At 44.0% G+C, this 11945-nt stretch overlaps 2 protein-coding genes across 2 annotated transcripts in view; both read right to left on the bottom strand.

Annotated features, from left to right (window-relative positions):
• The window catches only part of USP43 (ubiquitin specific peptidase 43), a 79439-nt gene extending 78807 nt beyond the window's left edge, over positions 1 to 632 (bottom strand). The window contains exons 1-2 of the mRNA XM_008590728.1: positions 625 to 632; positions 199 to 259 (exon numbers count right to left, since the gene is read on the bottom strand). Of these exons, the coding sequence (XP_008588950.1) occupies positions 199 to 259; positions 625 to 632 (69 nt within the window). The remainder of the gene's footprint in view (positions 1 to 198; positions 260 to 624) is intronic.
• A 1149-nt stretch (positions 633 to 1781) lies between these two features.
• The window catches only part of WDR16 (WD repeat domain 16), a gene marked incomplete at its 5' end in the record, with an annotated part of 32406 nt that continues 22242 nt past the window's right edge, over positions 1782 to 11945 (bottom strand). The window contains 6 exons of the mRNA XM_008590729.1: positions 1782 to 2174; positions 3099 to 3210; positions 6396 to 6498; positions 8229 to 8380; positions 11038 to 11183; positions 11328 to 11377. Coding sequence (XP_008588951.1) covers positions 1999 to 2174; positions 3099 to 3210; positions 6396 to 6498; positions 8229 to 8380; positions 11038 to 11183; positions 11328 to 11377 — 739 coding nt within the window. The remainder of the gene's footprint in view (positions 2175 to 3098; positions 3211 to 6395; positions 6499 to 8228; positions 8381 to 11037; positions 11184 to 11327; positions 11378 to 11945) is intronic.

Below are 11945 nucleotides of genomic sequence, written 5' to 3' on the forward strand. Positions count from 1 at the left end.
GGGGGGCGGGGGGGGGGGGGACGGGGGGGAGGCGGGGCCAGGGGCGGGGCCGCCCCGCCCCGCGCGGGAATCCGGCCGCACAGCCGGCCCCGGGGCAGTCCCCGGCCACCTCGACCCCCGCCTCGTTCCGCCCCGCGGCACAGACCGGCAGTAACAGCACTGGGAGTCGTCGTGGCCGAGGTCCCTACCCTTCCTTACCTTTTCTAAACCAGCAGACCTGGATCTAACCTCTGCTCCTGCTCCCCGCCCAGCCTTCAAGCTGTGGATATAACAGGGGAACGACAAATGGGAAAGCGCCTAGCAAATTGCAAAGCCCCAGTTGCTTCTTGCAACTCCGTCCAGCTGGATAACGGAGAGAAGGGAAAGGAAAGGGTCCCCAAAGGGTAGCCCCGGGCGCAGAGAGAGGCGCGCACTGGCAGCTGTGAAGGGCCAGGGTCCGAAGCCCCGCTGTGCCCCGGTGGCGCCGCCTGCTTCCAGCTCGCCAGCCCCCTGGGGAGGCAGAACCTGTGCCTGCACCCGCCGTCCCGGGACCTCAACTGGGAGCCGCGTGTGGCTCTCCGGGGTGGTGTGGTTTGCTTTTGTGAACGACAGACTAGAGTCATTTTTTTAAAAAACGTGCGACACTTGATCATCCTCGGTTTAACTGGTGGAGAAGTGGGCGCAGAGAGGTTAAGGCAACGTGGGGAGGCAGCCTCCCGGTGCGCAGAGGAACCGGAACCCGACCCGGGCCTGCGGACTGCCCGACTCGGGCCCTTTCCAACCCCAGCATTTGCTTACCAGGAAGTTTCGGGGCTCTCAGGCGCGCCCCCTATGCGGTCATCTCTTCACTCCTTCACGCCAAATCCTTGCTGAATTGTTGCCCAATCAGAAATAGTTCGGCCTTGCCCCGCCCTTGATTCCCTGGGTAACCCCGGGGGCCTCAGCTCACGTTATTCCATAACTGTCAGGTTTATAATTAATCAGGCAAGATCTTGCAAAATGAATGTATCCATTTCAAGCTCAAAAATAGAACGGCAGCATACAGGATGCACTATTACCTCAAAGCTCGGAAATGTTACTTGTTATTTAAGAAATAAGTCATTGTCACATTAAATAGCCTGATTGATCTTTCAAATAGGGTAGCAGCCGTTACCTGATGCAAAAAAGCTGCATTAGTTAAAGAATAAAGGACATGCATAGGACATATAAGACAACTGTGAACTGCAGACTCCAAGTGTTTCTGGAAAATGCGATCATTTACCCTCTTTGGAAAAAGATCCCCTGTTGGATGATTAAAACACAAGGTCCATTTCATCGCCTTTCTGGTGGGAAGCACAGGAGAAAGATTTTATGGTCAACTCCAATAAAACAGTTCTGAAATTTCATCTTTGATAATCGCCCTAAGATCCCCAACACACATTTTCTTTGAAAAAGCATTCGTGTTTCACTCTACTCTGGGTCAGGAATTCAGCCAATGCTTTAACATATTATTTCGCTTAATTCTCATAATAACCTTTTGAGCAGATATTTATTCTCGCTTGATAAAAGGGAAAACTGAGGCCCAGAGAGTTTTTAAAAGCCTGCCCAAGGTCGGGATTCAAACCCAAGTCTTGCCCCAGGCAGCTTGACCAATGAAATGATGATTAAGAAGGTGAATTCACTTTGCCTTATTTTTAGAGGAGGACAGTAACAATGCTGTCTGTGGACAGGTCATGAGTAAGATTTGTGGGTTTTGCAGAGTTGCAGAAAAGAGATTACAACAACTTGGAATTTGTTCATAATTTTTAAAACTTTTAATTACAATTACAGTCTGGAAAAAAAATTCTTGAACGTGTTTCAGTTTTATATACAATTTAAGAATATAAAATGTATTCTATAAGGGAAAGGAGAAATTTAGGGATCAAATATTTTAACTAAACAAAAACAGATGCAAGAAATCAAGACTAGAGTTGGAGTTATCTCAACTGAGTGTTCAACAGGACTGCATGTGATGTCCTGGCTGGGGAGGTCCCGGGTGTTTCAGGAGGCATATGGGTACTTCCATCGCAAAATGGCTCCGTCGGCACTTACGCTAACAATATATTGATTTCCTGGACTTATCCGGATGCGCATGATGTTACCACTGTGTCCCACCCCAACGTGAGTCACTTCACCCTCATTATAATCCCAAACTTTGACCAGATGGTCATTTCCACCTGAAAACACAAAACACAAAAATATAAACAGTTGCTGTAATAGGATAGAGACACACAGCCCTGATTTCAAATAACTGGATCATTTTCAATACATTCCCCACGTGCCAACTTAAAGGGAGAAAATTCTGTCTTTATAATAAGGTTTTTACTTGATTATAAAAATCTATATATTTTGTAATAAATGGGGGGGGGGGGTAAAAGAAGGTGAAATCACCATTCATCCTACCACCCAGAATAACCACTAATAACATCTTGGTTTAGTTCCTTCTAAGCTGTTTTCAGTAAGATGTATATATACACATAGACATGTACATCTGTGTCTATGATTGGGATTGCACTGTGTCTAGTACATCTTGCTTTAAGTCAATGTATTTGTGAAATGTTAATTCATTTAGAGCATTTATTTGTGAATGTTCTGAAGAATCAGAGTCCGATGGGAAATGATGTTGATGTTGTTCTAATCGGCATGTTGCACAGCGAATGCCCCCTTGAAATACTGGTTAATTCATTTATTTTTAGGTGTAGGGGGAGGAGGGCATTACATCATTCAACAATAAAGGGGGATAAAAAGACTGGCTTTTAAGACTTCACTAGCAAATAGAGAGGAAGACATGCTGGATGGCCCAGGCCATTTAAAGGCCATTCTATCATCAATACTCATCAACAAAAAGCATGCCTAGCAATGTCAGGTTTTAGCTTTGATTTGTTCCCCTAAGGCTCCTGTGCAAATGTTTCCTCTCGTGGAAATGTTCGCTTCTGGATTTTTCTTTTCTGGACACATTGGCTGCAATGTTCAGGTCTAAATCTAGCCAAATTGCCCTTGAGACCCTTTTGCAGTCTCTTCCGGTGGCCTCCCCCTTGGGATTTCCATGTTTTCATCTAAATAAGCCAGGCTTTGCTTCCTTTTCTTATCCCAGGACTCACCTGTGACAAAGTGCACTCCTTCCTGTGTGATATCCATACCATTTATTGATCCAGACAAGGAACCTTCCAACTCTCTGATTACTGACCCATCAAATACCTCCCAGTAAGCAACCTGGAATTCAGGAAAGAAGCATTAGGCAGGATTCGGCTTGGTGGAATCATCCACACATATGCTAACAAAAGATGGTTCTACTCTATATAGAAGGTAGCAAAAATATACTATGGGATGACATCGGCTGACATTATAAATAGGCTACAGCAGGCGGTGGAGAAACCATTTTAATATTTTTAGTATTGGTTTTTAAATTTGCATTCTATTTAAAGATATTGATATGCTGATAAACCTGGATTGTGACAGAAAGGGCTTTTGATGAGACTAAGCAGATTGAGTCTAAAACAAGTTGTAAAAGAAAGAACAGCTACTGCACCCAGTTTCTGCCTCTGCAGTCACAGGACAGCGAAGCTGAGAGCCTGCTGGGAGGGAAGCTTTTCCTTCCTTCCAGTGGGGAGTGAGCACTCCCGAGGGTTCTGGAAACTAGGCCTTGCATAGTCAACTTCCCGCTGCGCTGGACACTCCCTCTTCCTCCCATATTCCCAACTTTCCCTTCTGCCCCAAAGCAATAACATACTGTACAGAGCGGGGTTTAAAGACAAAGGGACAGCCCTGGTCCCCCCCTGGGGTGCTGATGGGCGGGAGATTTTTCCCTGAATATATTGCTTTTGTACTTTGAACCTTGTGAATGCACAATCTATTCAAAAACAAAATTTCTTTCTAAATAAAGAGAGCTTGACCTGGAACCAAGAGTCTGAACTTGGGCACCCTTTTACCCATTTTTCTTTGTTTCATGTTGAAGGAAATTTGCTGTGTTCTAGTCGCTCTGCCAAGAATCCATATTTCTATTCCTCTGAATCTAAATTAAAACTGTGAATGCTACTTTTTAACATTTTTCTTTTGCTTCATTATTTCCATCGATGCTTGATCATGATAACAAAACATTCTGTTTTCATAGTAAAAGCATAAAGATGTATCAAAGCATGCCGGAGTCCATGTTTCCTGAAGTAGTTGAGACTTGACTGCCTGCCTTCCCAGCCATAGAAGTCAAAGTGATGCCCTCCTGGGCTCCACTGGGGGCTCGGTCTTTCCCAAGTGTCCCTGCTAGGGATGCCCTCCGTGAGATCTAGGTCCTTCTGTCCCTGAGGCCTCAGCTCGGATGTCATCTCCATAAGGAGACCTTTGCCAACCACACTAGCTAAAGGAGCTTCCCTCCACCCATCTGGTATCCTTTTCAGTCCTTTCACCGTCTCATATCTTGTTCACTTATTTCTCATTGCTTATTACATGTATATTATCCAATTCCATCCCCTCCTACCCAAAATAAATAAGCAAGGCAAGTAAGCTCCCTGAGAGCAGGGTCACTATCATGTCCCCAGCACTTAGAATAGTTTTGCAGATTTATGATTTGAATATTCTGGTGAAAATTCTCCTACCCAAAATAAATAAGCAAGGCAAGTAAGCTCCCTGAGAGCAGGGTCACTGTCATGTCCCCAGCACTTAGAATAGTTTTGCAGATTTATGATTTGAATATTCTGGTGAAAATTTTAATAGAAGGAAAATATACTCATGAACTAAACCTAGAATATGACAAATATGTTTATTTTAAAATGCTATGAACCATATGTAAAGGTTAATTCTAGGTGTCAACTTGATTAGATTAAGGAATGCCAAGAAACCTGGTAAAGCTATCTTTTTAGGTGTGTCCACGAGGGTGTTTCCAGCAGAGATTAGCACGAGAGCCTCAGTAGACTGGGTGGGAAAGACCCGCCCTCAATGTGGACAGGAACCATCCAATCCACTGGGGGCCCGGAGAGAACAAAAGACAGAAAAAAAAAAAAGGTGAAGCTCTCTTGATCCACTGGAGCTGGGGTATACTCTTCTCTCCTGTCCGTGGACATCAGAGCTTGAGACTCTTCAGGTTTCAGGTTCCAGGACTTACATCAAAGACACCATCAGCTTCCCTGGTTTTGAGGCCTTTGGGCTTGGACTGAGCTAAGCTACCAGCATCCAGTTTGCAGACGGCCTATCGTGAGATTTTTCTTCACAATTGTGTTAGCTAATTCCCCTAATAAATCCCTTCTTGTATATTTATAACACATCCTACTGATTCTGTCTCTGGAGAACCCTGACTAATACACCATATGCCAGAAAATTTAGAGTGACATAATGATGAACTCCCAAATATCCATTCCATCCCAGTTCCAAAGGGAAGCCTACTCGGACTACAAGTCAAACACAAGAGTTGAAGGATGGTATAGGCCAGTTTGGGCCATGAGACATGAAGAAACTAACGAAGCCAACTTTCAGAGACCTCCACAACATCTCACAACATTCTTCGGCATCAGGCAAATCCTGGCTTGGATCAGGAAGCATGTCTCTGGTTTTTATGACAATTTGTCTTCAGGCAGTAGTTCCCAATTACCTGGGACAATTAAACAGGAAAAAGCCCCAATCCCAGATTCCAATTTGAAGTCAGTGATAATGGGGGGGGTGAGAAGCACCTTTAGTATTTTTCCCACAATATTTTTATACTTCTAATACATCAACTCTTTCTTTACCTGGTGAAAAGATAAAAATGCAACCTCTTCTTCAGTCATCTCAAAGTCATCTCAAAGTCTGAATTCAGGGGATTCCAAATTCATTAAATGGATGTGCTAGTAATTAGCCTGAGATCTGGCTGATCTGATATGGCCTGCAGGGTGGGTGACACCTTCCCATCCTTACCCATGGGCCTCCTTCCTGAAGCCTCTCACTTGCTCCTAGGGGAAATGTCCCCCCAAACAGAAGGACCAATCATCTCGGGAGTACTCCCTAGCTCAAGAGATCTTTAACATACTGATGAAATAGAGTGATGAGATATGAAAAGCTCTATTGTCTTTCTATTTGATTTTAGTCAAAGTAACAACTGGTTTGGGCACAATTCCACTCCAGCCTCAGAAATTTCCTAACAATAAAAACCGATATTTGAGTACCTACTATGTTCCAGGCCCTATGCTATAAGCATTATACACAAGCATTGACTTTAATACTCACAGCAACACTGTGAGGCCAGTGCTATCATTCCCATTTTGCAGACAGGAAGGAAAGGCTGCATGGCCTTTCCAAAGTGACACAGCTGATCAGCAGCAGACCCATCATTTGAACTACGGTGGCTTCACTCCGGAACCTGCACCCTCAGCCACAATGCTTCACTGCTTTTCTGTTGCACCAGAAAGATCTTGGCTCTTGATGGGAATACTTACCTTTCTGTCTGTTCCACTGGTGATGATCTGGAACTCTTCAGGGTGATAACACACACACTGAAATAACGTATTGGCCAGGATCATCTGATTCCTCCTAAGACGCCTGAGAAGTAAATTCAAAAGCTGTGAAACAACTTTCTCTTCTGTAGAAAGTTTATTTACTGTTCAAATTGGATTTGGTACAAGCTTGGATTTGGGTTGGCTTATCTATCCCAAACGTCTTATACTGATCAGCACAGTGGCACTTGTGTTTATTCAAAATAGACTCCTGGTTACTCTGCCCTCTCTATTTCTATATTCTCCCCTTGCATCCATCAGCAGCAATCAGAAGATAGTGAGTAAGACTCTTTACTAAGCATAGAGCACAAAACTCAATGAGAAGCCTTAAGTTCCAGCAAGAAGGGAGTAGAAGAGGCTGAACTCAGAGCCAACCTGTTGCCTCCCACATGCTGTACTTCATTCTTGAGGTCACCATTTGGAAGTGTAGCTCCCTACAAGCCAGCTGGCAAGGTGTGCGGAAGGGCTTTTTAAAAATGGATATTACTAGTCCTCACCTCTAGGGATTTGGATTCTGTAGGCTGGGATGAGGCCCACAGATCTACATTTAAAACTAGCATCCCAGTTGATTCTTTTGTGCACAATAGGCTGAGAACTCCTGCCTCAGATACTGTACCAAAAAATGTGTAAATATCACTTCTCTTTCCACAGACAACATGCTGGGTGGCCATCTCACAGGCCAGGCTTTTCTGGCATAAAAAAAAATATGCACCTTCTTCTGCAGTTTCTTTTCACGATGGGAGTTTTCAAATGTGATATCTGAGCTGAACATTTTAACAGATTTTGGCACAACTATTTCTGCTACACAACGCAAGGGCTTCAAGGATTTAAGGCAGTCACAAACCATTCTGGCATAAAAAAAAATATGCACCTTCTTCTGCAGTTTCTTTTCACGATGGGAGTTTTCAAATGTGATATCTGAGCTGAACATTTTAACAGATTTGGGCACAACTATTTCTGCTACACAACGCAAGGGCTTCAAGGATTTAAGGCAGTCACAAACCATCCATGGAAATAAGTTTAGACATGCCCTTCTGGTTATATATGTTCCCAGTGGGAAGGTCAGGTGTAGGTAACACCTTCTACAAGTGTGGTCCTTAGACCAGCACTGTCACTTGGGCGCTTGTTAGAAATGCAGAATCTCAGGTGCCACCCTAAATCTATTGAATCAAAATATACATTTTAACAAGATCCCCAGGGGATTTGTAAGCACATCAAAATTGGAGACACACAGGTTAGAAGACAGAGGCTTGCTTTGGTTTTTGTTTTTTAATGTATTAAATAAAAAGTGTTCTGCCTGTGCCTGTAGTTCTTATCCCCTTCTCTCCAGTCAGGAACATTTCATATTCTTTCGCCATACATGTCTCCCTTCTCCCGTCTTCCTACATATTCCAACCTCTCTTACAATTACGCAGAGACAACACATCTTAGGAGTGGTAGGAGGTGATGGGGTGTGGGGGGGAAATAGGGTCTGTTTCTAAATTAAAAACACACAGCAAAAATGCTTATGGTCGGGCTGGCCCGTGGCTCACTCGGGAGAGTGCGGTGCTGATAACACCAAGGCCCCGGGTTCGGATCCCATATAGGGATGGCCAGTTCACTCACTGCCTGAGCGTGGTGCTGACAACACCAAGTCAAGGGTTAAGATCCCCTTACCGGTCATCTTTTAAAAAAGAAAAAAAAAAAGATTTCTGTCCTCCATTGGAGTCTCCTCTCAAGATCAATAAAACACTGGTATGCTTGGGTTTGGCAAGCGTCTCCATCACAGGTACCTACACGAGGTCCCAAATGATGCAAGTCCCGTCGGTGCTGGCTGTGACACACTCCTCGTTGTTCTTCTTCACCTTAATGCAGGACACGGAGGACTTGTGTTCCTTCAGGGCCTCCTCCAGCTTCTGGGTCTGGCAGCCTATCTGCCACACCCTCACCTGCCAGCCATAAAGCACATGACCGTAACACACCCTTAGTACTCTCAAAGGGATCAAAAAAGATTCCAGGAGCTTTTTTCTCTGTGCTGCCCTCAGTCTGCTTTTTTAATTCCCTGTCCTTATCTCAGTTGGGTGAGGTCGAATGCTGAGTTGAAGGTCAGGGATATCCATGCACAAGATGTAATCATCTCCCATGGAGCTTGCAAAATGCTACCGATGACCCTGAACCTGTTTCTACTTTCAGGCTGAGAAATTTATTTAACACATGCTATAAAAATCAATAAGGTGAGGGCTGCTGCTAAAGCAAATGAAATAATATGTCTACTCATTTCTGCTGAGCATTGCTCTCAAATTTCTGGTGCCATGAGACAATTTCTTGGGTACTCAGAGCCATATTTAAACTTTCAAATCAGCTATTCAGTTTTAATCATTTAGAACCAATGGCTCTCAACCTACTGAACCCAATACCCATTTTCTATTGCAAATATTTTCTAACACCAGTTTATTATCCTGAAATGAAATTCATAGGTAATGTAACTACCTACACACAAAATTTCAAAACAGATAATCTGAGGCCCTACCTGTAATAAAAAGGATAAATAAAAGGGAAGTTACTTAGTTATTATAGTATGTCCTTTAATGGATAAAGGCTCTGCCACAGCTAAATCAGAAAACATAGTAATGTAGTCAGATGCTTATGATGAGCATGTTGGATTTATGAAAAATAACAGGAACTGTTCCCTATAAGTAATGCAGGATGATGAAAGAACAGGGGTCTAGATTAAAAGCCAGTGCTAGGATCAGTGTAAGGACCTGTTTGTAACTAATAAAAGAAAAATAACCTTAAATGAAGTGAGGAGGACATTTGAAGACACTTTCTACATTGTCGAAGTAAAGACAAAGAGGAAGCATGCCACTATCTCAAGTTTCTATGGTGTCTAAATAATTCCCTAAGTTCTGACATGGGGTGGGATAATGGCCAGTATCAAAGAAAACAAATCTAGCTTGAAATCCCACTACAGGTGGAGGCACACATTCAGTCTTTAGCAGGGAGATATTCAAAATACCTAGCTAGTATGATCTGGGTACTGGCCAAACAGCCCCAGGACTGGAAGCCAGGGTCTTAGAAACACTTTGGAGGTACTGTGGGATTTTAGGGAGTTTGGGGTATACTGGGGGAAGGTGACAGGGTAGTAGGGTTGAGGTCTTCCCGAGTGAGACACCCAAGCAATGGCCATTTACCATTAAAAATGGAAGAATTTGAGGACTTGAGTAGCTACTGCGTTCATGTCAGATTTTCAAAGACCTTGACGACTCTCTCTTTTCAAAGCAAAGCCTGTAATAGCTGCATGGGAAAGAAAGAGGAGGAGGAGCTGACGTGAGACTGTAGAAAGAGTGCTAAGCAGGGCCAGTGAAGAGCAGTGAATTTGTGAGGTGTGACTTCCTCCGGCATCTTGGGCTCAGGCATGTAGGATGCAGATGGTCCTAGCCAAGTTTGGGCATCAGCAAGGCAGGTGCCCCAAAAGGATGCAGGAGCAAGCAAGCACGCTGAGGGTGTCAACAGGAGTGGGACTGAAGAGATAAGTGAGGGGAGTCAAGCCATGAGTGTGTGATAATAGGCAGAGGGCGGGGGATGTGGCCCAGGACCAGACATGTGGCTATAGAACACATGAAATGCAGCTGGTCCGGAAGGAGATGTGCCCTAAATGTAAAAGGCACACACCAGATTTTAAAGACTCGGTACAAAATAAAGAATGTAAAATGTCTCATCAATGGAAGTATTGTTATCTCCACTTTACACAGGAAACTGAAGCACAGAGAGGTTATGGCACATGCCCCAGGTCACACAGCTGGAAAGTGGTAGAAGGGAAATTTGAGCCCAGACATTCATCTGCATTGACTAAACTCTGCTAAAGTCTACATCAAGACGTGTCTTTCTTCTCCCTGATGAGTTTTTCCTATGACCTCTGAGAAAAGAAAAAAAAAGAAAATGTCCTGTGTAGAGAAAAGGAAGTCTTTGGAATAGAAGAAAAACCAGGCTGTGGGGGAGGGGAGACTCCAACATCAGCGCGTGAGTGAAAGGAGTTTTAGGCTCCTCGAAATGATGAAAAAGAAAAAATTAGAAAATGTCCTGTGTAGAGAAAAGGAAGTCTTTGGAATAGAAGAAAAACCAGGCTGTGGGGGAGGGGAGACTTCAACATCAGCGCGTGAGTGAAAGGAGTTTTAGGCTCCTCGAAATGATGAAAAAGAAAAAATTGAGTGTAATCATTTTAAAATAATGGTCAAAACATCTGGGTGTATTAAAGAACTGATTCTAAAAATACCATCTGCTTTAAAAGATAAAGACAATTTATACAACTGTGGTCCTCGGAGAAAAATAACAAGTCTAGCAAAACTGGCAAAAGACTGACTTGGATTCATAACTCCGCTCCATGTAGAACACTTTCGTGTCTGTGTCTTACGTGTCCTTTCTGTGGACAAATGTACTTACATAAATGTTTATGATATGAGAACTTTAATTGATGATGTATTTTAGGGTTTTATCAAAAATCTTAATTTTGCCCTTCAAAATTTTAAATCAAACAGATAGCCTCCTATAATTCAGTTGCTCTAAATCAAGGGTTATTTTTTTAAAATTCTGCTTTCAAGAACAATACCTCCCCTTCCCCACCACCGCTGATGATCCTTTTACAGTCACTGGTGGTAGCGATGGCCGTCACGCCGATCCTGTGAGCACTGTTAATGGCATACATCAGTCGGCCTGTCTCTGGGGCAAAGGCTCGGATTTTGCCGTCGTCCCACGCTGGCATGAAAGGGAAACAAAAGGCAGGCAGGATCAGCATACTCACCCTCTCTGCACAGACGGCTGATCTCATGAATGAGAGTCAGGACTGGGAGCAGTGCTGGTGACAGAGAAAGGAAGCCAGTCCCCCCACCCCACCCCTACTTCCAGTAATCATGTGCTTCTTTCCCCCTGATTCCCCAAACTGGTCACACCTGGCTGAAGGAAAGGAGTGGTTGTCTTGGCCAAAACTGCCTCCAGGTGCAGCTCATGCCAGGTGAGGGAGGGTGGGGAGGGAAGGAAGGATGGAGGCCAGCTCCCACCTCTCCATGAGCTGCAAGATTTGCACACTGAACTAGCTAGACGATATTGTACCTGATACAGAATTTAACATTTACAAATAATTGTTGTCTTTCCATTCACCCCCACCTTTAAGTATTATGCTCCTTCCCTACCTCCCCCCATCTTTCCCATTTCAATAAAAGTTGCCGTCATCTATCCAGTTGCTAAAGCCAAGAACCTCAGTTATTCTTGATTCCTCTCTGTTTCATACACCCAACCCAATCCAACATCCAATCCGCCAGCAAGTCCCCTCAGCTCTGTTAAAAAACATCCATAATCTGACCATCTCTCAACCCCTCCACTAGTACCACCCTTGTCCAAGCCATCACCATCTCTCTCCTGAATTATTATGTGTCCTCCCTAGCCTTCCACTCTTGCTTACAATCAGCTATCTATCCAGGGGCTGGGGTGAACTTTTTAATGCCATGTCACCTTCCTAAT

This window comes from Galeopterus variegatus, unplaced genomic scaffold (assembly GCF_000696425.1).
Source record: "Galeopterus variegatus unplaced genomic scaffold, G_variegatus-3.0.2 Scaffold6338, whole genome shotgun sequence".
NCBI lineage: Eukaryota > Metazoa > Chordata > Mammalia > Dermoptera > Cynocephalidae > Galeopterus > Galeopterus variegatus.